At 42.7% G+C, this 27968-nt stretch overlaps 1 protein-coding gene across 1 annotated transcript in view; it reads right to left on the bottom strand.

Moving 5' to 3' along the window:
- The window catches only part of trappc12 (trafficking protein particle complex 12), a 47177-nt gene that overhangs the window by 2445 nt on the left and 16764 nt on the right, over positions 1-27968 (bottom strand). The window contains 8 exon segments of the mRNA XM_037746427.1: positions 1-156; positions 3181-3284; positions 5633-5731; positions 9411-9484; positions 11517-11589; positions 11822-11933; positions 15102-15241; positions 19072-19185. Coding sequence (XP_037602355.1) covers positions 1-156; positions 3181-3284; positions 5633-5731; positions 9411-9484; positions 11517-11589; positions 11822-11933; positions 15102-15241; positions 19072-19185 — 872 coding nt within the window.

The raw sequence follows: 27968 nt of genomic DNA, 5'->3' as shown, positions 1-27968 counted from the left end.
ATTACTTGACTTAATGTGGTGCATTTAAGCTGTTGTAAAGTAAAAGATGTGGTGTGGTAAAACTTACAACGGGGTTTCTTTGGGTCGATTTTCTAGACCTCAGCGAAGGATCCGTGTGCTTCACCGTAGTTGTTCTGGCTGAGGTGCACAAAGGCCCTTAAAAAACACACGCACGCACGCACACACACACACACACACACACACACACACACACACACACAGTCAATAAATCTACAAACGGTACTGATAGCAGTATTACAAGAAAGGGAAAATTATGGTTATCATGTTATCTTGTGTTCCAGTCATAATGGAGGCTGTGGAAGACACGACGTATGTGGACAAGCGAACATACGCCTATATGTGATAGTTGCACATGTCATTTCATAACCACGGCAATTGATCTGCTGGCCATAAACAGCCTCTACTCTTCTGTTTCAGGTTCTCCACCAGACTTTGGAACCTGGCTGCAGGCAGGGGCCTAGACAGTCCCAGACCAAAGTATACAATGTGAATGGAATACCAGTGATAATGGGACAATGGGACATACAAAGTCAATCCCCATTGAAATAAAAGACATGTTATTTCTGTAATATTCAAGTCAAGTCGAGTTTTATTTGGAAATCTCTTCAAAGGCAGAATGAGTAGGGTTTGTTTGTGAGGTTCAAGTTGGCCCCTCCTCCCCCAGCTCAACACCATAAAGCACATGGCCCCCTGTTGGTTTCGCCTCACTATATTTTTAGGCACTATGTCCGCCATTTTTGTAGTTTCCTTTTGGATATGTGCTTAGGATGTAGCACCTGGTCGCTTCGTTTTTGTAGAGGTCGACAGCGAGAAACGTCTCGTCGCAGACACATTATATCTACAGTAGCATGATAAATATCTGGACCTGTCAGAGACTCCGGCCACGCGCTTACAGCCAATGAGAGTGCCAGACATGGGTTGAAGGGGAACCTGGGGGAGGAGGGGTCGCCTCTAACAATAGGAACACACTGTATGTATTAGGGATGCTCATTTTGAACCATTTTCTTAACCGATAACCGACCCTCGTTAACCGATTATTGACCGTTAACCGTCAAGATTGTGCCTTGCACCAGCTGCAGTGTACGAGCACAACAGACAACTGAGAACAAAGTTCACCCGTCCGGGAGCGTTAACTTAGCAGCCACAATGCTGCGTTGTAGTGTCGCGGTACATGCAGCCACTTTCGCAGTAAAAGTCTCCTACACACATTTAGTTTACGTTTAGCAGGTTGTCAGCTGTGTGTCTGTCTGGCGTAACGGCATACTGTCGCCTGGATTAACGATAGCGATTGCCCGATAAACGGTGTGTTTATTTGTGCTACGTTAGCAGCTCTAGCATTGCCGGAGGCTTCTTGCTCGCCGCCGCCGCCGCTACCACACACATACAGTTCTGTCAGCGCGACGTAACTTTAACGAGTGTGTGTGTGTTGTGGTGAGTGTGAGGTTGTTGGTGGCTTTCTAGCTGTGAAACGTATGTGTAGGTGTAAACTACAACTCCTCCGCTCTGCTCAGCGAGCCAGAGACCGGAGCCGACTTCCTGTATCCTGCAGCTCCAGCTCTGCCTCTTAAGGTGGGCTGTTAAGGTGGACCAGCTTTTCTCCTTAAAGTGACGAGCCGCTCAGCTTCTTAATTAATTATAAATATTTCTTTTAACCGTTTTAACTGGTTAAAATGCTTAATGCCGATTAACGGTTAAATATGAACATCCCTAGTATGTATTCAGTCCCAGGTGACTCTGAACTATTGTGGGTTGCACGCACTCAATCTTGTGATCTCTTTTCAAAATACAGAGAGTTTCAATTGCAACCTAAAATCACAAGTTGCATTAATGCGTTAAAGAAATTAGAGTAGTTAAAACAAATCTGGGTTAACACGTTATTATCTCGTTAACTTTGACAGCCCTGGTACAAATCGCCACACACTACGAGATCTTTCACCGGCAGGAATCTCCAAACTACGTTTTGTCACAATAACACACGCGAGGAATACACGGTGAAAGACGTGATACCGTACGCGAGACACATTGCTGATGTTGTTGTTGGCACGTGTTCACTAAATAGCCTGTTTCACTGTTCCACTGTTCCACACTCTTTTTTACTATTCATTCAATTAGGTGCAACAACAACTTTGCTCTGTGTCATATACAGTAAATTCCTATTGTTAGAGGCGACCCCTCCTCCCCCAGGTTCCCCCTTAACCCGTGTCTGGTGCTCTCATTGGCTGTAGCTCGTGGCCGGAGTCTCTGACAGGTTTAAAGCTGGAGTGAAGATACAGGTATCATATGAAACTAGAAAACCTAAGGAACCCATCGGTACCAACCATGTCATATGTCGACCATTATCGGGAAGGAGGCTAAATAACGCTCCAAACTTGCACTAAATTTTGGTGAGGAAAAACTGTCATGTCCATCTTCAAAGGGGTCCCTTGACCTCTGACCTCCAGATCAGTGAATGTAAATGGGTTCTATGGGTACCCACGAGTCTCCCCTTTACAGACATGCCCACTTTATGATAATCACATGCAGTTTGGGGCAAGTCATAGTGACAGTCACACTGACAGCTGTTGTTGTCTGTTGGGCTGCAGTTTGCCATGTTATGATTGGAGCATTTTGTTTTATGCTAAATGCAGTACCTGTGAGGGTTTCTAATATATGTCATTGTTTTGTGTTGTTAATTGATTTCCAATAATAGATATATACATACATTTGCATAAAGCAGCATATTTGCCCAATCCCATGTTGATAAGAGTATTAAATACTTGACAAATCTCCCTTTAAGTTACATTTCACAGGTGAGACTTTGTATTGTTCATGTTTGTCCTGTAGTAGTAATTAAAAAATAACAACTTAAAAAGAGTGTAACTAAAAACAACAACAGAATGCTACGAAAAACATGACTGCAGGACGATATAATCTGCAGGACGATATAATCAGCTGCCTTTCTGAAGTGAGCATCAGTACACCACCAGTGTGAGTGAGATTGAGATTGTCACTTGAAGTTTGCCTCATCCTCTACAGCTCCTCAGGCCACAGGTGTGACCTCCTGTGCTTAGTCACACGGCAGAAGGAAGCAAGAACCTGCAAAAAGCCCTGAAGGAAGCGCCGCTACCACGGAGAAAAATGATCCTGAGCAGGAGGTGCTAAATGCACGACACACTGTACCTGTTCATCAGCACGCATGTGGTGTGACGGGGCTGGTTCCCTGTCATCTGGCAGGCTTTCTCCACATCCACGAAGTACCTCTCTGCTGTTTTAACGTCTCCAATCTGGCCAAGAACAAAGCAGCAGCACATTAACCACTGATCCGTGTGTGTATATTGTAAAACGAGGCAAGCACAAATGTATTAGATTAGATTTCATGATCCCTCAGGGAAAACTTAAGACTCATTGCATCAGCAAAGATTAGGGAGCATCACAAGCGGGAATAATGATGACAAAACAAATAGATCTCTGATGATAGAACAACACTATGGAGTTGCAAAGTGGGAGGAGTTATTTTGGGCATCCAGGTTTCCTGAAGTTCAAGTCCGGTTCATTTTCTGCATAGATAATACTAAGTGACAGGAGCACTGCCCCATTTAGTTGCGCGTGTGTTTGTACTGTAGGCCCAGTGTTATCAATATTCTACCAACATGTCTAGTTAAGCTTGATCTAGATTCCAATCAGAATCCTTTAAAGGAATAATTCAACATTTTGGGATATTGATATCAATCTCATATGTGTTAAGTACAGAGCTAGAGTCAGGATGTGGTTAGCCTAGCTTAGCTTAAAGACTGAAAGTCGAGGGAAAGGGCTGGCCTTAGGGGACAACAGCTAGACGCAGTGCCTTCCCAGAGTCTTACTATCACTGTGCGGCAGGGCCGGTTCGAACCATTTTGGCGCCCTAGGCAGGATTTTGGCTTTTAAACTGCATACATCAAACATCACAATGGTTTTAAGACATAAATTAAGATTTTAATTTTCATAAATAACTGTATTTATTATGATATAAATAAACAATTGGTCCCTGATATTGTGTTTAGTCAGTTTCACTACAATTTACACTTTTATGAACAGATGAGTGTGGCCGGGCAGATGAAAAGGTGTGAGAAAGAGAGTTACAGGGGTGAAACGTGTATTTCTTTCTTCCTTTATTTATTTGTTAATTTGTTACTTCAATGCAGACAATGAGGAAGGGCACCCATCGGCTTTAAAAAAAATAACTTTTTAGAGGGAAACTAGCGCCCCCCAGAAGGTGGCGCCCTCAGCGACCGCCTATATGGCCTATGCCTTAAAGCTGCAGTAGGCAGTATATTTTTGGCATCTTTGGGCAAAAATCCCATAATAACCTTTCAGCATATTGCTAATTCAAGTGTTCTGAGAGAAAACTAGAATTCTGCTCCTCCTCATGGCTCTGTTTACAGGCTTTAGAATATCTAGCCCGTGACGGGAGACATTGACCAAATCACAGGTCATTTCAGAGAGAGCGTTCCTATTGGCTGTGCTCCGGCTGGTGGGCGGTGCTTGGTATTTCTTCAACTGATCTCAAAATGGCTGCCGGGTCACAAACTTTCTCATTTTACAGCTAAACAGTACACTACAAGATGATTCTGAAAACATCTGAGGAGAGAAATAGGCATTACAGTAACAGAATATTGATTCATATTTGATCAGCGCTGCCTAGTTTGACCGTTTGATCAGAGTTTGTGAGTGACTGACAGCTGTTCAGAGACGGCAAGGCTCCAGCTTGGCTCTGACTGCTTTTTTTCCTCCGGTCTGTGAAATCTTTCAGATGCCGGACACAGAGGAACATGATTTTTTTCAGATTACCTGTCACATGCACTACTGTCAGGATATGGTGATCGGTTTATAAAAATAACTTTTTAAAATCATATTTGCTCCATTTCTACCCACTGCAGCTTTCATTAGTGAAATTTAGAGGTGCTCCAATGTTTATGCTAAGCTAGGCTCAGCTTTGTTCTTAACACATGGGAGTTGGGATTTCACTTAGAAAAAAAGTGAATAAGTGTATTGAATAATATTTAGTATCTGTCCATATTGAGTCTGATCTTTGGCCCTTTCCTCCTCACAAACATGATTCAACTCAGTGATGTCGGTGGCTTGGTTGGCTTCCTTGCACGAACTGCTCTCTTCAGGTTCTTTCCTGTTCTTTCCACAACATTTCTATTGGATAAAGGTGTGGACTTTGACTCGGCCAATTCCAAAACGTTGAATTTTTTTCTGCTTTAACCACTCTTTGGTAGTCTGACTTGTGTGTTTAGGGTCATTGTTTCGCTGCATGACCCACCTTTCGTTGAGCTTTCAGTTTACCAAAAGAAACCCTGACATTGTCCTTAAGATTTGCTGATACAATCCAGAATTCAACATTCCATCAATGATAGCAAGCCTCCCCAAACCATGATTACTATGATATGCCACCAAATTTCATACATGTATACTATGTATGTGACGATTTGAACTAAAGTTAAAGTTTTAACTGGGCTGTCTTTTATCAAGTTTTAGACTTGAATGAGATCTGAGCACATTTTAGATCACATTCATGCAGAAATACAGAAAATTCAAAAGACTCCACAAACTTCCTAGCGGCACAGTATATGTGTGTTAATGTGCGCACCTGCAAGAAGATGCGTCCTATGCCGCTGAGCAGCTGCACTTTCTGCTGGGGTTCATACTGGATGATGGAGTGATAGGTCTCCACCGCCAGAACATAGTCCTGAGAGACAGAGAGACGAGAGGATTAACGATAAAAAAGAAAAATACCAAAGTGAAGAATGGAGGGCAAGACAGGAGTTAGAGTAAAGAGTAGGTAAACTGTAGGAGGTAGAGACAGGTGAGGGCGAGCGAGGTAAAGAAGAGCAGAGGTGAGGCGGGAGAGAGAGAGGGCATTAACTCAAACATATGGAGTATTAGCTGGCGATGTGACCCCTCTTCCCACATCCACACTGCACTGCTACACATCGCTCACATGGCGACTCGACTGCTGAGCGGGGCGACGGAGAGAGGTCAGTGAGAAGTGTGTGTGTGGAGAGAGAGTGTGTACTGGGCTGGGACAAGGTACACAAAGTGTATATTGTACACATGTACATGTACATGTGTATTATGCTGCAGTTTTTGTTTTTAACGAGTGCTCTGGCTCAGTTTTCAGTGTCCAAAACTCTGAACAAAATCTCATACAACATACAAGACAAAAAAGCTAACTGCTGTATATCCAAAGCCTGATATATCTTCTTCCTCTGTGCCAAAGAGCTCCATTGTTGTCCCAAAACTCTTAAAAACACGTCAGTGAATCACACTGGGTCAGTGCGTGACATGTTCCTTCATCACCATGAACACACACACACACACACTGTAGTTTATTTTGACTCAATCCCACATCCACTGTCCTGCTGCCACAGATACTCACTAGAGCACCAAATGTGGATTAATATACTGCTGAAAATAGTCCCGTTTTAACAAATTAAACTATATATCTGTGTTCTGTTTAGGGCTGTCAAAGTTAAAGAAATAATAACACGTTAACGCAAATTTGTTTTCAGCGATCTAATTTCTTTAACGCAATCAATCCTTTGGAGGATCTAGCGGGGCTCAGTTTTAAACAAACGACCACTGTACATCACTAGATATTTTCAGAGCTAAAACTAACTCTTCTGCAGTGTGGAGTGAGCGCGCATGCATGTAAGAGTGGAGCGAAAGAGTGAGAACGAGCGCGGTGTGTGAGTGAAGGCAGGCAGAGGAGCAGAGTACAGCAGAGGACTCCGGTCCTGTAGACCAAAGCTACGGTCTCCACCGCGTCCTCCGACCGCGGCCAACACTGTTTAACAGACGGGCTTCACTAGATACAACCAAGAGGTTTTGGTGCTTCACTGTAGTTTGTGTTGGAGTCTTGTCTGAACAGTGAAGCCACACACAAGAGCGCATGGGACACCGACCCACAATGATTTATACGTGTAAGAAGTTACAAACAGTCCCTTTAACAACAAAAAAAGAAAATCCCACCAGCCTCATAATTTAACTACAAATGTACACACAATATTATTGCCGAAAATTTTCCAATGCATGCAATAGATTTTCAGATATTTAAATTTTTCTTTTCTCCTTTTTGAGACAGGTATTAGTTTCAACTGATTTACACACAGTGTAAAATAAATTAGCACTCTTGAAACTTGCTTTAGTTGTGTTTCATCACCCGTCCAATATAGTGACGTGTTAACACTGTTTAAGTGCATAATGATATGACAAGTCTGCAAAGCGTTTCCTCACATAGATACTGATACTGTGGACTCGACAGTGACGGACTACACAACCCAAGCATGTCTCAACAATCAGTCATTTCATTTCCATTAGGGCTGTCTAAGTTAATGCGATAATAACGCATTATTGCAAATTTGTTTTAACGCCACTAATTTCTTTAACACATTAACACAACTCGCAATTCCTAGGTTGTAGTGGGCTCAGTTTTAAAGCTAGAGAAAAAAGAGGAAATACTGGCATCATACGAAACTAGAAAACCTGAGGAATCCATCGGCACCAACCATGTCATAGCAGCTTGTTGGGAAAGAGGCTAAATAACGTTCCAAAGTTAGGCTATATTTTAGCGAGGAAAAACTGGCATGGCCATTTTCAAAGGGGTCCTTTGACCTCAGACCTCAAAATATGTGAATGTAAATGGGTTCTATTGGTACCCACGAGTCTCCCCTTTACACACATGCCCACTTTATGATAATCACATGCAGTTTGGGGCAAAAACCCTGCAGTTGTTTTAATGCAGTATAAATATGTTATTTTCTTCTATTCTAAAATGGTGTGTTTGAATATTTCTGCATTCTGGGGTCCATAAACTTTCTTGAATCACATACATTGGGTCTCACTGTAAAGACTCTTGTGGATCCAATGAGTCCAACTGTATTCATGTGTGATGATGTTAGTCCCCATAGGAGACATTTCATTGTAGTAACCATTTTTTTTAAACTTGACCTCACTGTATAAAATGACCTGTGGTGACCTCTAGGATAATCACAACCTCATATACCTTTACAGCCACAAACAATCAGAGGATGGATGGATCAGACTAGAGACCTAGAGCATTCAGAGGAATGATGGCTTTCCTAGCTAGATTGACAATAAGGGGGTTTCTGAGCAGTTTAAAAAACACAAGTGCTCGCCATCCAATCGCCAAACAATGCAATTCTTGCAGAAATCTCCAAATGTCAAAGTTTTTGATCCCAAATCACAGCACGGCTTTTTCTATGGTGTTCCTCAAGGTCTTGGTGTCTTAATGTGGTATTTTGGAGGGATTATTGATCATTTTTATCAATTCTTGATTGGTAAAAAATGGTTAAATTTAGCACCAAATTTGTGTAACAAATGGCATCAACCCAAAAATTGAGACATAATAGAGCATGGGAATGACCATCATATACTTCCGTCATAATGTTCTAAACCCCTTTATACTGTTACAATTTATTTTAAAAAATCAATAAATTAGTTAAATCATGTTTATTTCTGATTTATGACTAGAACAACCTGACACACAGTGCTGAGCAGCATCTCAAATTAATCTTCAGGTTTCCAGCTTTCAGATGATGTACACCACTTCTATGTGCCATCTACTGTTGACCTGCTATCTCCCCCTAAAGACCCCCATACCACCCCCTAAAGAAGACAAAAACGGGTCTATTGTGGGTCTCAGAGGGTTAATCTCGATTAAATATGTTAATTGATTGACAGCCCTAATTTCCATACCATACAGTAATAAATAGAAACTAGTGGCTGCCTGAAAGGAATACAATATAAAAAGTGTTTCAGGGTTTTTCATGAAACAGTCAACAGTAACATTAAGTATTTAAGATTTGTAGTAAATGTGCTACAACATGTAAAATCACCGGTATGGTGGGGAGAGTTCAACTGAAATAGAGCCCAAGCAATTGAAAAATACTGTAATCTCAATTCCCACCTGTAGATGGCACTGTGGTTCTCTCTAGAGTCTGATCAAATCTACACCCCAACCTCTCTCTCTCTCGCGCGCTCTCTCTCTCTCCCTCTCGTTCTCTCTCTTACTGACCAAGAATCCAATTAGTGGTCAGTCTGGGGGGATTTCACTGTGAATCCTCCACCAGCCTGGCATCAGAGATCTCCCAGTCTCACACACAGACACACATCCTGGCAGACACATAGACACACACACAGGGACGCACTCACTCCAACACACCGCGACACACAAACTCCAGCTGACAAACACACACACACACACACACACACACACACACACACACACACACACACACACACACACACACACACACACACACACACACACACACACACACACACACACACACACACACACACACACACACACACACACACACACACGCACACACACACATACATACCTTCATCAGAAGCAGACAGTTGGCCATGGAGTACATGACCCGGCTGAGGCGAGACCTCCACAGCTTGAGAGACACTAAAAACGGGGAGAAAAGACACACAGAGGGTTTATTTCTTAAAAAGGGGGTGACTTCCTGTTTTCATTCCACCTGCTTTCTTTGGGCGTCCCTCTAACGTCACCCTTTTCCCCCTCTCTTCCATTTATTGCTCTTATCCCTCTCATTAAACCTCTCCTCCTCCCCCTCCACACCAGGGTTTATTTTAAGGCGAGGTGGTGAGGAAGACACTGCGGCACACTCCGCTTTCCTATTTTCCCTCAGACAGTGCACCCTGTGGAAGAGTTAGTGTGCAGGCCTATTAGTATTCATCGCTGCACACGTGTGTGTGTGTGTGTGTTGGGGAGAGAAGAGCTAATCACTCAGTAGGGGTCTGATGTGTGAAGGCAAGGCCCTGCGTTATTGACTTGACTGTCGACTGTCTGCGTGGGTAGAGAGAGGAGAGACAGAGGGCACAGCTATTACACTGCTTTTAGAAGGGGGGGGGGGAACTGCCAGAGCTAGCGCACCCTCACACATACATTGGTACATGCGTCACCCTGTCAATTTCCCCAACTATAAGCAAGTGTCTTGGTACATTTAGCTCAACTTCACCAAGTGGCTTGTGGTTGTTCATCGCCTTGAATTAGCTGATTAAACGGCTTGTAGTCGCTTAAAGCTTCAGTAGACAGTATGCTTTTGGCATCTTTGGGCAAAAATTCCATAATAACCTTTCAGCATATTGTAATTCAAGTGTTCTGAGAGAAAAGGTAGACTTCTGCTCCTCCTCATGGCTCTGTTTTCAGGCTTTAGAAAAATCTAGGCCGTGACGGGAGACTTCAACCAATCACAGGTCATTTCAGAGAGAGAGCGTTCCTATTGGCTGTTCATTCAACCAGATGGCAGCTGTCAATCACTCGCAAACTCTGATCAAACGGTCTCAGTCAAGGCAGCGCTGATCAAATACGAATCAATATTCTGTTACTGTAATGCCTATTTCTCTCCTCAGATGCTTTCAGAATCATACTGTAGTGTACTGTTTAGCTGTAAAATGAGAAAGTTAGCTCCGGCTGGTGGGCGGTGCTTGGTATTTCCTCCACTGATCTCAACATGGTCTACCCGGGTCAAAAATGTACTAATTTTTACAGCTAAACAGTACACTACAAGATGATTCTGAAAACATTTGAGGAGAGAAAAAGACATTACAGTAACAGAATATTGATCATATTTGATCAGCCGCTGCCTAGTTTGACTGTTTGGTCGGAGTTCGTGAGCACCTTTGCCCTCAGAGGACGGCAAGCAGGGCCTCCAGAATCAGCCTCTGATTGGTTGTTTTTCCTCCGGTCGAAAACTATGTAGATGCCATTAGGCGCACCGGAGGACACCGGAGGTACATATCACCAGGAGCATGATTTTTTTTCAGATTACCTGTCTCATGCACTACTGTCAGGATATAGTGACCCGTTTTATAAAAATAACTTTTTTTTTAAATTCATACTTGCTCCATTCTGTCTACTTCAGCTTTAAAAAAGAAGAAAAACTCTGACACACAGCCTTTGGAAAAGTTGCTAAATAAGTGGTCCCAGGGCTGGCAAAACATACGACTCAGAGAACACCGCATTAAGATGTACTGCTGTGTTGAAGACGATTTACATCAGGTTGGAGGCGTGTCTACCTAAAACTGGTGAATTTCAGAGGAGCCTATTTCCCCGGCACACTTGCAGATGTGAGTGGATTGGATAGGATTGATCTGTATTGATCTGTTTGGCGTGAAGGGCTGAGGAAGCCGTTTGATATTCAGCGCGTGTACCGAAGCAGTGAGGTGCTAAACACTTTTAGAGCACCGCATTGGTGTGTTTACGTGGTTGGAAGTGTGTGTATGTGTGGCCGAGGTATGCTGCAGTCCTGCACCAGGTGTGCCTCTGACTCAGTGCTTGTGTGTGTGTGTGTGTGTGTGTGTTACCCACTGGGGCTCATGACCTCACTCTCCTCCCACAGTGTGATGCAGTCTGGGATTGAGGCCAGGTCTGTAGCCAAATGTCTGTGTGTGTGTGTGTGTGTGTGTGTACTTACCTTGCCTGTTCTCCTGTGTTAGGGTGATCATGCTGCCATCCTCAGCCAAGCCTTTCTCCAAGTTCTCCAGAATCTGTTAACAGGGGGGGAATTCAAACTTCAGAGTTGCTTCACTGCCAACGCTGAAGGCTTTTTATGTGTCTGTATTAGAATCTGCATATTCAATAACTCTGAAATCCATCCACATTTGGCTGTTTACACAGGTGCATGTGCTTTTCTGTGGGTGTGTAGTTTTATTGTGTGAATACTACAGAGTATGCATATCTTTATGTTCATCCAGAGGCTGTGTTCGTGTGTATACTAACAGCGAGGCAGACGGTTTTGAGATTGTGCAGGCGGTCCAGAGCCTCCTGGGGCTTGGCCAGGTACTGGGGAAGCTCGGCATGCAGCAGCCGCATGGAGAACGGCACCATGGAGCCTGGATAGGGAGGGAGGGATGAGGGAGAGGGAGGGAGGACAAGAAGAAAACAGGAGACAGAGGGAGAAAATGTTTGAGGGAAAAGGGGGGAAAATGAGAAACAGGGTGGAATGAGGACATAGCAGGAGAGAGAGAGAGAGAGAAAAGAGAGGGAAGGCGGGGAGAGACAGAAAGACACAGAGCGCGAGATGAGAATATAAACCCATCCACCCACACACAGACACCACACAGCCCTGGAGGCAGGAACCTACAGATGGCATTGAGCTACGTATGGCTGCTTATTAAACCCTCTCATCTCTCTCTGTGTGTGTGCTGCACAGCTCCATCACTCATCTTTCTGCCTCATCCCTCTGTCTCTCTCTGCCTCTACATCATTCACACTGTCTGAGACACACACGCACACACGCACACACACACACACACACACACACACACACACACACACACACACACACACAGACACACACAGACACACAGACACGCACGCACGCACGCACGCACGCACGCACGCACGCACGCACGCACGCACATATCCCTGAGGAAGAGCCTATATTCAGGTGAGTTCCCGGGCTTTGATCAGGGTCTCTTTGATATTGTCATCAGACCTGAAGCTCAGCTAGCTGGTCCATCTTTGGACTGACTGCTTTCTGCCGGTCTTCTAGTATCTCAATTTCTATCTCTCTGAAGTCTATTCTGCTTGTGCCATCTTATCTAACCCATCTGGAGTTACGTAATACAACCACTCATTTTTCCCATTTTACCCAGTGTCTCTTTTATTACTGCCCTTTGTAGCAATGCTTATCTTCAAGCTGACTGGGACAGCGCTCTCTCTTGGTTTCATTCTGTATCTTGTCTCTCTTGGGCCGTCAGCAAGTTTCATCACCTGAAAATTAGCGCTGTCAAACTGATCATGATAATAACTAATTTCTTTAATGCATTAAGACAATCGTTCTTTTGGAGGTTGTAGCAGGCTCAAACCCTAAGGAATCCATCAGTACCAACCATGTCATACTAGCTGTCATGAAGGAGGCTAAACTAACGCTCCAAACTTACGCTAAACTTTGGCAAGGAAAAAACTGTCATTGCCCCCGTTTTCAAATGGGTGCCTTGACCTCTGACCTCCAGATCAGTGAATGTAAATGGGTTCTATGGGTACCCACGAGTCTCCCCTTTTCAGACATGCCACTTTATGATAATCACATGGAGTTTGGGGCAAGTCATAGTCAAGTCAGCACACTGACACACTGACAGCTGTTGTTGCCTGTTGGGCTGCAGTTTGACATGTTATGATTTGAGCATATTTTTTATGCAATGGTCTCCCTCTTCTAACGTTATCGCTCGCCCTTACGATCTCTCTCTCTTTTTCTGTCTGTCTTGTTTTTTAATGAGTCGGGAGGCTGACAGTAGAGCCTAACTTACTTTTAATGTTATCAAACAAAGAAAAATGCTCTGCCCTCGTCCTAAAATGGAGTACTACCTTGTTTATGAATGAAAAGGTACAAGAGTTGAAGCAGTGGCGCTGTGTGTGGGTTCACCAATCAGCGACGGTCATCACTGCAAACTCCACCCCTAAAGTTCAGGTACTTTCAGAAAGCTCTCCCGCCCAACCAGGGCCTTTTTTGGGGGGTAAAAGGCCCTGTAAAATGTCCCCGGAACTTAATTTAGAACCCTGGTCCCTGCGGTCGAAACGCAATGAGTTCCTCAAAAGGTTCTTAGTTCCGAGGGAAAGGGTCTAAAGTGTTACTGTTGGGAGACAGCTGCTGTAGTGTACGAGAGTTGAACCTGAGATGTGTATTAACTGTGTAGGGTGCATTAGGGCATGGTGGATGTCAGATTAACTAGTTGTGCTGAGCTGCATGTTGGCCCAAGAGTACTGTGTGACATTTTAAAAAACTGAAACAGTAATTAACATCCCCAGTCTAGTATGAATGTTCATCTGTTTTGTTGGGCTGACATTAAACCAGTTGACGGAGGCAGGAGACTCTTTCATCCAGCTGAAGAAAAAAAAAGCCTTTTCAGCTGGGAAGGTTAGCATTTGACCACGTTTTTATTTAAACCTGTGAGAAGATGAATCTCCCTCTTACTTCATTGATTCAACCTGAAAGGAATCAAGACTGAAAATAACAGAAGATACAGCTTGAAAAAAGGACATGAATTGAATGCTACTTGTCAGCCAAGTGGCACTCAGGTCTTAATATTTCTGGACTCAAAATTGGACTCAACTTTAGATCTGCAAACAAATTAATAACTGACAAACATTGATTCCCTCTCGAGTGCCAAGTCGATCCTAATTTCTTCGGAGGGTGATGCACGGGCTGCCGTCTCTTAAGGCGTTCAGAAGAGTGCGAATCGTGGGTAATAGATAGTCGATGTGAGCGTTGGGCCGGAGAAATGTTCGACTTCTGATGCCAGGCTACACAACTCGTGCCAGTTTGTCTGCGAGCACCTAGCGGGGCGCAAAGCGTTTAAATTGAGCAATGGAAAGTCAATCGCGTGCTCTCTTTAGAAGGCTGTGCACTGTAGCTTCAAGTGGGCTTTTTTTTGTGCGAGTGTGTGTGTGTGTGTGTGTGTGTGTGTGCGTGCCGCTGTGTCTCTGCTACTACTGCCTTCACTGTGGTAGCCCGAGGGGCGAAAGCAGATCCAAAGTAATGGGAATACATTAGAGAGCAATTCATGCAGTGTAAAAAGAGGAGAAACAAAACCAAAGAACTGCTGGAGACAAGTAGAGTTGTTGGAGCTTCTCGACGATACTAGTCTAATATCAAGCTCTGGCAGAAACTTTCCTTTGAATATTTAATAGGACAGTGGTGGTATGCTTGTGTATCCTAAAAAACGTGGGTAAAATGCAAAATCCTTTTGGAGAGCAGGCTAATAACACATTCAAAGCTCACAGATAAAGAGTTTCAAAGCAGCTTTTGGCACTATCATGAATAGTACTATTCAAACTTCAGTCAGCTTTCAGAGAGAATTCATAGAGCAGCTTTTGGGCAAAAGAAATATGAAAAGAGATATGAAATGATGCATGATTTTACAATTGGAGAGTTTCTAAATAAAAGTTTGTTGTGATCAATACCGAAAGCGCTCCTCCTACTTAAAGATCAATAATAATGACCCTAAAAGACAGAGGGTGGTATGGTTTTATACAAGCTGAGTGTGTGTGCATGTACCCTCTCCTCCCAGGGTAAACAGTGGGGTATTACTCATAGTAGAGGTCTGGTTGATCCAGGTTGCCAAAGGGCTCGCACTCCAGTTCAGCGTTTTGGAAGAGGTTCAGCTTGGTGAGGAGGGCCAGCCGCACGAACCAGAGCTGGAATGCACACAAACACACCTCCCTGTTTGTTAAATGAATAAGACAAGATGTTAATCAAAGATCTAATACAAAAGAACAATAAAAAACAAATTAAAAAAAGAAACATCATGGAATTCTCTTATCTCTTCTGGACACAGCTGTACTGCTCTCTGTCAGTCAGCAGTCACACTATGTCTATGTGTTGTTGTTAGTGATGTCAATCAACTAAAATATTTAATCACAATTAATATCATGATTGTCCATGGTTAATTGCTATTAATTGCAAATTAATCACACATTTTTTATCTGTTCAAAATGTACCTTAAAGGGAGATTTGTCAAGTATTTAATACTCTCATCAACATGGAGTGGACAAATTTGCTGTTTTATGCAAATGTATGTATATATTTATTATTGGAAATCAGACAGATAATTGTCCCAGAAACCCTCACAGGGTACTGCATTTAGCATAAAACAATATGCTCCAATCATAAGATGGCAAACTGCAGCCCAACAGGCAACAACAGCTGTCAGTGTGTCAGTGTGCTGACTTGACTATGACTTGCCCCAAAACTGCATGTGATTATCATAAAGTGGGCATGTCCTGTAAAGGGGAGACTCGTGGGTACCCATAGAACCCATTTACATTCACCTGATCTGGAGGTCAGAGGTCAAGGGACCCCTTTGAAAATGGCCATGCCAGTTCTTTCCTTGATAAACTTTAGCTTAAGTTTGGAGCGTTATTTGCCTCCCTTTGGGACCAAGTTAGCATGACATGGCTGGTACCGATGGATTCCTTAGGTCTCCTAGTTTGATATGATACCAACGTTCACTGTAAAATTGAAATTAGTGGCATTAAAATAAATTTGTGTTAACGTGTTATCATGGCGTTAACTTTAACAGCCCTAGCTTTTAGTGTGTCTATTGCCGTATTTCCACTGCATGGTGCGGCACGGCTCCACTTGCTTGGAACCGTTCTTTTTTGGTTTTCCATTAGCAAAAGTTGTGGATAGTACCTGGTACTTTTTTTGGTACCACCTCGGTCGAGATTCCAAGGGAGCTGAACTGATACTAGAAGGTGGAGTTAAAACACTGCAGACCACTGGCTGGTCAGAGAGAATAGTCACTAGCGTGACACGGCACATCCTGCACAAACCCACCAGTTTGAAATAGCCATGTTACCGTCAATAGAGACCACATTTTTTCTTATTGACTTAACCCAGATCTAAAAAAAAAAAATGGCAGCCCGCAAAACTACACCGTGGTCATTTGGCGAGGTGCAGATGTTCCCTTTGTTTGGTTGCCAATAAAATAATCCAGTTGCGTGTCGCGTTGAAGATGATGTCATCGCAGTTTCACACGACGTCACTGAGACGATCAGCTAAGAATCCCGCCTGCATTGACGGGGTACTATATTTTATCTATAATGTAATACATCGTTACATTACAGGGTTTTATATTGGTGCAGTATTTATTAAATCATCTGTAGTCCCTACATAATTAAAATATGACATTATGGGGTTGAAATCCTGATGCAATGTTTTGTTCCAGAGCCCAAGAGGTGACTGGATTTTTAAGGCCAATACTAATATTGATATCAAAGACTAAAGAAACTGATGATTAACGTCCTGTATTGATTTTCTAACATAAAACAAAGGCTAAGGATGCCTTAAAGATATGTACTGAGCTGACCATCCATTTTTAAACAGCAAACATATACTGTATGCTGTGTAGAGCCTCTACACATCTGGAGGGCACAGGCTGGTTCAGCCACCATGTTGTATAAATTGTCATGAGCTTTTGACCAGCACATATGCACTTGGACAGAAGCCCAGGCACATGCAGCTGTGGTCCTGATGCGATAGAGTTGGGGATGGACTGCCGACACGGAAGGATCCAGAAGCTCCTGAGCAGCATGGGAGCCACCAAAGAAACGGTTCTGTTGACCCTACGTTGACTTTGTAACACCACAACCCTGCCCTCCTCATTAACACAGACTCTCAAATGTCGGTTGGGGCTGCATTGCTAGCGGTGATGACACAGCCTGGCAGAGTTTGGAGAGCGGTGTCAGGTGTTCACAGATGAACTTTTACTAGGAGAGGACACAGGGAGCCTCCAGACAACGTTAACTTGACTGTGTGAAAGAGTGGTTCCCAACCTTGTTTCTCAGGGGACCCTTTTTCTATAGTTGAATAAACGGAACACCCCTGGACTAAGTGACATATTTTATGAATAGTTTCATATTATATTTAATGCATAACATAACAGGACAGAACAACTGATAAAACTGTTCACTATTTGTACAAAAATAGTGAGTGCAATAACTGCAGGAAGTTTGGTAAAACTAAATTTAGATGAATTTTTGAGCAGATATTTCCTGTGAATATTGCATCAGAGATGAGTTTTCCTGTAAGTTTTAGGAACTTTTAATAAAATTCTCTGTATTGTGTATTTTTTTTTTTTTTTTTTTTTTAACAGTCATTTATACTTAATAGGTGTCTTTTTGACAAATTCAGTGTTTTCTCCTCCCTGACGCTTGGCCATTGTTAGCTCTTTGGTTGTTTTAACTGCATACTTTTCTATTGCAGGACGAGGCTGTTTACCAGAGAGGGAAGGCTCTGTGAATATAGCTTGTGTTGAGGTATTCACCTTGCCACTTATCCTGTTTATACAGTACTTAAATAGTAATCCAAACTTTAAAAATAACAATTGCAGTTAGTGTTCTTCACATGAATAAATGAAAAGCTGAGATATAGGCCAACTGTATATTTCCTTAAAAGTTGTCTTACACCCCTTCAAATCAAGAAGATCTCGCGATCCTCTGTGAAGCTTTGGCGACTCCTAGTTGGGGTCAGGACCCCCAGTTTTGGAACCAGTGGTGTAAAACATGTAGTCTGTACTCTTGAGTGCACAATTTGTCACATATTCATTTTATAGCGCCTATCAACAGCGTGTAGACAAAAGTTATGAACTCCGAATATCGATTGTGTTAATGCGTTAAAGAGATGAGTGGCGTTAAATTGAATTTGCGCTAACACGTTATCGTGTTAACTGTGACAGCCGTAGTTGTAACACTTTGATTACCTAGAAATGTCTTATTCAGCGTTCGGTTGTACATTATGAACCCCCCCCCCAGAAAAAAACACATTAAACACATTTAAAAAATGGACTTGAAAAAATGTTGCCAGGATGTTTAAGAAGGTAAAACAAACAGTAATATGCAGCACGAGGCAACAACATGGTCCATTAAGTTAAAGTCTCATGCGCAGAGCCTACCACAGGGGTGGCCTTCTTAATGAGCTTATGCAGCCATCCATCTTCTGGATAGAGCTCCACAAACCCAGGCAGGAAAATGTGCTAGCAGCAACACTGTATACACTGCAACACTATAGACGTATAAAACAACAGTACAACACAACTAACAACAAATATCTCTGAGGGAGCTTTTTTTCAGATGTCCGTGTTAGTGGGCTAAAACTCGGTGCAGATGTATTCTATCTGTCCCCCTAAAGTGAAACTCAACATAGTGTCACTCAAAAATAATTTTATCATCAGTTTGGAAATGTAATGAACTACTAATAACAAAATAATGGGGTATTAAATAATCAGTGAAATGGTTATACAATATCAGTGAGGACATTTCATTACAGAATTCTTCAAGTGCAAGCACATTATTGGGTTTATTTTCAACTAAGTGCAAAATCTATTTTATATTCAAGAGCTATTTGGGAATTATTACATTAATCTGTAGAACAAGACATGTCTTGGCTTCACTGTCCAACACCCACGAACACACAGAGAGACAGGCAGATGAATGAATGGATGAGGAGGAAGTCACTGGCGTCCTACCTGCAGTGAGTCGGTGGTGTGGGAGGTTGGCTGGCCAGCCTTTCCATATCCCTGACCATGAGCTGTCAGCAGCCGGCCCGTCAGATCTACCGCAGCCCGCCAGTTTTTACTGCTCTGCAGGGGGGAAGAGACACAGCACACTGGATCTGAGACACACGCCATGACTGACTGATGGAAACACAGCAGACCTGGGGCTAAAACATATCTATGTGGTTCCATCTATCATAATCACAAACACACTCAAGAGAACACATCGCTAACAAGGTACCACATAGGAACAATCGTCTTGTTTAGAGTATTCAAATGCATCCATTGAACCACACATTTTTTTCAAGATGCCTGTCTCCGGTGTTCTCACACAAGGACGAATGTTTCATTGCTGTTTATTATAACTTGGGTCTTATTTATTATCTGTCAGCTATGATAATATTGTATAAGACTGCCCCCTCTTAGTGGATTAGTCCAGGGGTTCTCAAACATTTTGGGGTAAGGGACTCCTTACAGGGGGAAAATATCCAAGGAACCCTCATAATCTTAACACCGATTAAGCATATGCTTAGCCTACTACATTTTGTACTCTTAGATGCCATTGGAACTATTAGTATTTTAAAACTTGTCAACCAAAATACTTCAGACCTGTTTCAGTCTGAAATAACACCACTTTGTTTAGCTCTGATATTCCGGGTGCTTTGTAATCAGATGTCTCTTTAGCTTCATGGCTTCGTTCGCTAGCACCTGAAGACACAGATTTTAGTCTCCCGTCGCTGTCGCTCGATATAACTGTCGTCATATTTTCTCAATTTAGCTAGTTTGTTCTTAGTATCACTGGACGATGTGGACTGACTGAAATATTCCTCCATGCTCACCAGCGAGCTAGCTGGCTAATAAGCTAAGCTAAGCAGCAGCAGGGACGGTTCGTTGCTCCCTGAGTGAAGTGACTGATTCATGACAGGTTGACGTGATGTGTCATAAACACATCAGAGTTTCTATTGGCCCAAAGCTAACGTGGTTGGGAGTAATGGATACAATATGCTTTATTTATTGGATATGTACTTTTGAATGATACAGCACAATTTCATAATTTATAGTAAATTACTTCGCGGACCCCCTGACAGAGTGCCATGGACGCCTGGGGGTCCCCGGACCCCACTTTGAGAATCACTGGATTAGTCGACTAATCTGTGATTTTAGTCTTAGTTGACTAAGATTTAGATTTATAATAGTTATCCAAATAATATTTATAGATGGTTTAAAAAAACATTTAATAACCATTAACAAAGTGTACAAATATCTGGTCCATCTTTCTATGTAATGTTATCGATGTTTTACAAACCAATTTCTTAGGTTTACAAATCATTTTGAAATCATTAACAGAATACTTAATATAGTATATAAAATGTTATGTGTGCAACATTAAACTAACATAAATTATAACATTATTTAGTAATTAGTAATAATTAATAAAACATTATTAATTATCATTTCATGGTTTGCTAACAGAAAAATAACTATTAACTACATTTTACCTTTTAAAAATGATGGTTATTATAAAGTGTTACCAAAAATCCTCACATTTTACAATCTGGAACCAAAGAATGTTTGTTGCTTTATAAATGAGTTCAACGATTATATCAATAAACGGACTAATTGTTTCAACTCTGTCTGTTTCCCCGTCATTTTTTATTGATTGTTTTTTTGCGGTGTTGCAGCGTTCCAAGATCCCAGCAAATAGTTGCTGAGTGAAATCGTATTATTACAGATAGACTGATGGCCAAACCTATAAAAATAAGATGCATAATGTAAGAAACCCAAACTGAAATGGACTTTATACATTACAGAGTTTTTTTATATCAAATTTCAAACCACAAATCCCCAATGGGAAAAACAAGAACACAGAACGTCTCAGTGGAACAGTTATGCAGTGAGAAAAAAGCAGGACTTCTAAAAGACAACATAAAATCAAAAATCAAAGTCAAGCACCTTCTTAAGGCCTTGAATTAGAACAGCTTCCATGCAAAATAAAGGGATGTTCCATCATCTTGTTAATCATCTTATATGACAGTGTTAACTCTAAACTGATAATATCACATCTAATGCTGCCAAACAAAAGGCACCACCTATAGAATGAGGCAGGTGTGGGTGTAAGTGCACAACTGAGAGTGTTTACACCGACGTGTGGAACTGCCAGCCATCGAGGCTGGAGGACAAAGCGGCCACTCACACAAACACCGTGGACAAGTCAGCGTGCGCACACACACGTGTACACACACAAACACACACACACCTCGATATTAGCAGCATCTGCTTCCACAGGAGGTGGTACAATAGGTAAGAGGGGGACAGAGGTGGGGAGGTGGGTGGTGGGTGTGGGGGGGTAGAGTCACCCCACCCATCAACACACATGACAAGGTCGGCTCGCCGATTGGGTCCTAAGTGCTGTGCCATTCATCACAGCCAGGGAGCTAATTAGGAGAGAGAGGAAGAGAGAGGGCTACTTTCTCTCTAGTCATCTTTATCACAAACTCATCAGCCTTTCCCCTCTCTCTTCCTCTCTTTCCTCTGTTGTAGCTGCCCTCTCTTCCCCATTCATCTTCTCTCCTTCCCTTCTCCTCCTCCTTTTTTCTCTTGCCTGCCTCTCTCTCTTCCTCAGGATTCTCCCATACTTTCTTCTCCCTCCATCTTGACGCTTCCTCTTCTCTTTCCTCTCCCTCCGACTCTCATTTCTGCCTCCCTTCTCTTCCCGCTGTCATTGCTACCTCCCCTATCCCTCATTCCTCATCCCCCCCTCCCTCTTTCCCTCTCCTCTCCTCTCCTGCCCTGTGCCAGTAGCTGCGCTGCCTCTGAATCTTCATTAGGGGGGGAAATGAAGCTGAAAACGAGGAGGCAGCCTGGATGGCCAAAAGCAGCTGCAGTCACTCACACACACACACACAGACACACACACATATCCTACAGTATGCTACAGTACACCGCTGCCCAGCCACAGGGCATAAGGAGACAGGTGTGCGAGTGTGTGTTTCTAGGTGTCTGTGTGAAAGTGGGATACGGCGTGAGGAGGGAAAATGAGAACAGCCAGCAGTGATGTACAGTAGCTTCACACACGCACGCACGCACGCACGCACGCACGCACGCCACGCCACGCACGCACGGCACACACACACAAAGTTGAGACAGGGCACAGAAGGATAGGAGTTTCAACAGAGGACAAGCAGGATATAGATGGAAGAAATCCACATGTAGTGAAAGAGCACAGAAGTCAAAGTTGGCCATAGTGGAAGAAAAAAAAAAAAAAAAAGCAGAAACTCTGGGCCAAAAGAGCTGGAAGAAGAAAAACTTAGCAGTGGGAAGCATAGTGGGAGAGCAGGAGATGAGGAGAAGAGAGCTGAGGGCCAAGGGAGCTGCAGAGAGGCACCGCGAGGAGCCAGAGTGAACCCTCCCCTCCCCGCAAAAACTGGAAAAGTCAACTTCAGCTCAGGCCTTATGTAACTATGCAGCATCGCTGCTACGCATAGCTTTCTGCTCTGATATTATCTCACACCAGCCTATAATTTTAGGTCTTGAACCATACCAATCCAAACCGACCATTACAGGCATACAGTAATACAGGAGCTGTGATTTGAGGAGACAGCGGGCAGGCTTTGTGTTTTGAGAGGCGATCTTCTGTGACCAGAAGGTCACAGGATCAGTCTCCATTAAAGATATATGTAATTGTGAGTGCCCTTGAGCGAGATAATGACGGACGTCTCTGCTCCGCTACTGTCATCTCAATGGTTGAACCTGAGCTCTGACCCCACTGATGAAAAAAAAAGTGCAAGAACAATCACAGACTGGATTGTGTTCAACACGCTGATCTAACATGGGACGTTGGCTTTAATTGATAGTATATGGTCAACAGATAGACAGGAAATGTGGGGAGAACGAAAGGGGGATGACATGCAATGCACTGCCCATTGTGAAGCCGCTATAGGAAATGTATTGTTTTGCCCACCGAGATTAGCGTTGCTTTAGTTAGCAGTATTACTGTTCAATATAAACTGGTCTACACAACAACATATGGACATATTGAGCACTATTTGGTTAGCAGGTTGGTTTTAAATATTGCAGGGAAGAATGGTATAAAAGAGAGACATCCACAGTCAGCTGGCTAGATGAAGAGCTGCAGATGACTCTTAGTGAACCAGGGCACCTCCAAAAAAGACATCGAGATTCATTTGTGATTCAACCAAAGAACGTATGTTGCTAAGAAGTGAAAGTCAATTGTTCGTTCCATTGAAACATCAGCGCCCAGCAGCAGTGCTGTAGAATGGATGTAGAAGAGGGTACAATAGAGCACAGACCATGGATGTATAAGAAGTTGTGCTCTGTGCTTTTGTCCTGCGTGTTAGTAAATAACCTACAACCAGGGTCTGAAATTAGCACCCGCCACCCGCCAAATGCGGGTAAATTGTTGGCAGTGGCGGGTGAAATCATCAGGACATCCACCACTTTGGCAGGCAGGGAAAACGCTAGCGATGGGAATAGAGAACCGTAGTTGTCCGCTTTCTTGGCATCTCATGTCTCCGTGACTATTGATTTCTCTTATCGATGCTCTGCCAGTTACGCTGCACAATGACGCATACGCACAGCGTATCGTGTTTCAGTTCGTTTAGGACCAGAGACAAGGCGGAGAGAAAAAAAGCGTTCAACAGCGTGGCGCTACTAAACCTGAGGGGACACATCCTATTTCTCCCTGATAACGCGACACTGTGAACAACACATCTGTGTTGAAATAAGCAGGATGAGAGTTAGCTGTTAGCAGCCGTTAGCAGCACAGTCCTGCTTGGATAAATACTGTTAATGTTACCAGAGGTGCCATTCAGTTATTATTATGAGGCGTTCACGGTCTGCTCAGCAAAATGACTATTATATCTAAATTACAACGTTATCATGATGCGTTCAAATGTAATCTCGTAAAACTAAGTTTTTGGCAAGAAACTTGAAGGAGATGTTTTCACATTAGAGAGGGAATTATGACCTGTTAAACTTCCTAACAATTCACCAATATTTGTTTTAATCAAAACAAATATCTAAATAATCATAATCATTTGAATTGTTTTTTTATTCAAATAACCACTATAGATGATAATAACAAAGAACAGTACATTACTGTGTACACTACCCTCCCATGCTAAAAAAATAGGGCTCCCCCAGAGGCTACAGTGTAATTTGAACACTGTAATTTACCATGTATATAATGTTTATGTAAAATATATCGAACATTGAATGACATCAGATCTAAAATGTTGTCCCTCCATTTAATGCAGAGATTTCAAAAGTGGCAGATACAATTTCTGAGTGGCAGACAAAAAAAAAAGTGAAAAAAGACAATTTCAGATCCTGCCTACAACTCCATTAAATTCTGTTTATGTCATGCTACTAGCGCTACTGTCCGATAGCCGGTTGTTTGGGAACAGAGACGTTAATACATCCACCACGGTACAGGCTGACACCATACAGCCCATGGTGTATTAGAAGATAATAACAGTGATGAATTACAGCCAATATATCCATTATTACAGCTCCATACAGCCAGCAGAAAGCTGGCAGAACCCGATATGTCATATGCGCGTGCGCTACCACAGCGCCATCTAGCGGCCATTGTCAAAAAAAAAAAAAAAAAGCACTGGAGTTTCGTCTCTTTGCTTCTATACTCTTTGATTGGACTAAGGAGACACTTCTGGTTTTGATTAGGGATCACCAAAGTTATTGTAATTCATCCAGAGGGGACATAGATATGTTTACCAAATTCCATGGCAATCCATCCAGAAATTCACTCAATCTACAACCTCATGGTGGCACTAGAGGGGGTCAGGGGATCATCAGCTAAATCATTAGAATACCAAGTCTGAGAACCATGAATGACTGTACAAAAGTTGATGCCAATAAATCTGGCCGACCAACAGATATTAGCATCCCTAGGGCCTTGCTGCTAGCATGGCTAAAAAGTTCAGGTGAACTTATTTAAGAGCATACATTAGTGTTTATGATAGGTTGCCATGAATGCCATCATGCATACGAACCACGCTGTCACTCCCCAGGTTTGAATGACTTCAATTAACACAGAAAGGGCGTTGGGAGGACATCAAATAGAAAAACAATAGGCTGATGGTGATTAATAATTTAGCTCAGCTCAAATTACTCCGCAATAAGGCATAATCAGATCCCCTCAAATCAAAATGAGGAGGCATTACTATGGTGATTTATGGCCAGTGATATTAAATGAAGAACTGACTCCAGAGGCTTGGTGAAAGAAGTGTGTATTGGGATTGTGTAGGCATGTCTCTAGCACGATGGGGGCCATTTTCTTTTGTTTGCTGCTGCTTGTTTTTGAGGACGGTGGATACTACAACCCGTCTTTGTTCCACACAGAACAAAGACACCAGACGAAAGAAGGAAGATAGTGAGAGAAGGAAGACCCCACAGAGTGACAGTGTGCTACTCAAGATGGTTCCCAAGGTAAGTGCTCAAACCAAGAGCCACTGAGGCAGCTCAACATTTTCAGAGACACAGAGAGGCAAACTGTAGACCTTTACAGCGACAAGTAGGATTTTGGTTTTCCAACAATTACCAAAACAAGATAATAGAGATAAAACGTTTATTGTGCCTCATTCCTTTAGCAATGATGCTCTCATTTTGTCTTGTGTTAAAAATCCAGCGCACCCCTTTCCTTTACAGCGCTTTCGCCCCGCTTAGCGGTTCAAGGACGGCCACTACCCGGCGCTGGCAGGCCCTCGCCGGGGCATTTCCTCCGTGACGGTGCGCTGCAACCAGCTCTAGATCGGTTTGGAAAGGCCCGGGTGAAGGTGGCTTGTGGCTTGTGGCTCCGGCCTCGGCGCTTCCTGGGGCCGTGGACTCTCTGCGCCCTCACTCCAGTCTTGAAACCCTGTCTCGTTTATCATGCTCTGTGGGTGTGACTTTTTTTGCCGTGTCATCACCATTTGTATCTATACAACCAATATGTTTATGATTAAATTGTTTACTCGAGCACAGAGTTCCTCATAGCCTCTTCATTTTGCTCTCAATGTTCACCAGATTGATGCATTTAACTTTAAAATGTGAACAATTTTCTTTCTACTGTAAATGCATGATGTTTCCAAAGCCAATGAATAATCATGTTAAATAATCGTGATCTCAATATTGACCAAAATACCAATTTTTTGCCATAATCGACCAGCCCTACCTAAAAATATCTTAAATTTAAAGAGAGCACATGAATAAAGCTTGTTCCGCATTACAGAAAACAACTTCATCGACTGTAACTGACAAATCTGACTTCAGTAGTATTACAATGCTTCACACACCCTCCTACATACTGCACACTTTACGACCTCTACCTCTCTCTCTCACACACAAAAACACATATATACATAATTAGTCTTGTTGCGAGTTTAAAAGGGGTGAGGCTTCTAAAATGTGTCTACGATCTTAAGTTCAGTGAGCCTTTCCTTTAGTGAGTAAAACTAAAAAAAACCTGCATAACAAAGCTTGATGAACAAACGAACGCCCACTTGTTCTCTCGCAAGACCCGAAGCCTCCAGGCGAATCAGACTTAAAAAGGTTTCCTCACACCAGCTTTGGTTAACACAGGGAGCTCCCGTGCTACTTCAATTAAGCCCCGGCATTTTGGATTACACAGAGGGTGTGGGAAAAAAACACATTTGTAATATGTTAAAAGTGCATGCCAGTCATTGCAACAGTGGCTAACTTCACTTTGATGCCTCTGTAGTTGGTCTACAGACACTTGAACCAGGGGACAGAATATGGTCCTGAAGCTGGAGGACGGCCTGCTTGGCTACTGTACTGATATGCACTTCACACAGCAGCCATTTTGCCTCCCGCAGGCAATTGCTGGATTCTTCAAACAGTATCACTGAGAGATGTCGAGACACAAACTGGCATAACAGATAATGTGAAGACACTGTACTGGCTTGTGGCTTGTAAGAGAACTCCACATAACACTCCCTAAGATGGCTCAACACAGCATCCGAGTTCTAAGTGATGCCCCTCTGGGTAATATTAACCACTGATTGACTAGTGGGCTACTGGATAACTTTGATGGTTTGGTTGTCAACAATAACACAATGTCCCACTTCCCTTTTCCTCTGAGAGTGTTGCTGTGGTAAAGAGAACTTCTGTCTCAGGCCGGATTCACTTCCAATGACTCCCAAAAGTACAACGCAGTACACACAGTAAGTTTTCCCAATACAGCGAAACCTGGAAACACTGACAAGTTTGGCAAGGTTACTGATTGGCCATCATTTCTATCAGTTCTGATAATATTGTACTTACGAAAGTAATTGTTGAGATCTGGGAACACAGGGACATCAGTACAACAAAGTCTGATGGGGAAGATCAAAACGTTTGTACTTGTTCAGAACAGCTAAACCGTTTTAAAGTGTTAAAGCTAGAGAAAATTACTGGCATCATATGAAACTAGAAAACCTAAAGAATCCATCGGTACCAACAGTGGCGGCTGGTGGGAATGTTTCTAGGTAGGGCTGTGCCACATCCAATCAATTTCAGCAAACATCCCGGTATGATTTGATGCAAAAAAGTGAAGGTATCAAAACACATTACTACTTCTCAGTTAAATAATCAACAATTATTTTATTCAACAGGAGCAGTAAAGAATGCTTAGAAAAACACAGCAGTATAGACATGTACTCAGTGGTGGAAAGTAACTAAGTACATTTACTCAAGTACTGTACTTAAGTACAATTTTGAGGTACTTGTTCTTTACTTGAGTATTTCCATGTTCTCATACTTTCTACTTCTACTCCACTACATCTCAGAGGGAAATATTGTACTTTTTACTCCACTACATTGATTTAATAACTTTAGTTACTTTACAGATTCAG

Source organism: Sebastes umbrosus, chromosome 16 (assembly GCF_015220745.1).
Source record: "Sebastes umbrosus isolate fSebUmb1 chromosome 16, fSebUmb1.pri, whole genome shotgun sequence".
Taxonomy (NCBI): domain Eukaryota; kingdom Metazoa; phylum Chordata; class Actinopteri; order Perciformes; family Sebastidae; genus Sebastes; species Sebastes umbrosus.
Note: the sequence above shows the minus strand (reverse complement) of the source record. Positions and strands in the feature narration are given on the sequence as shown.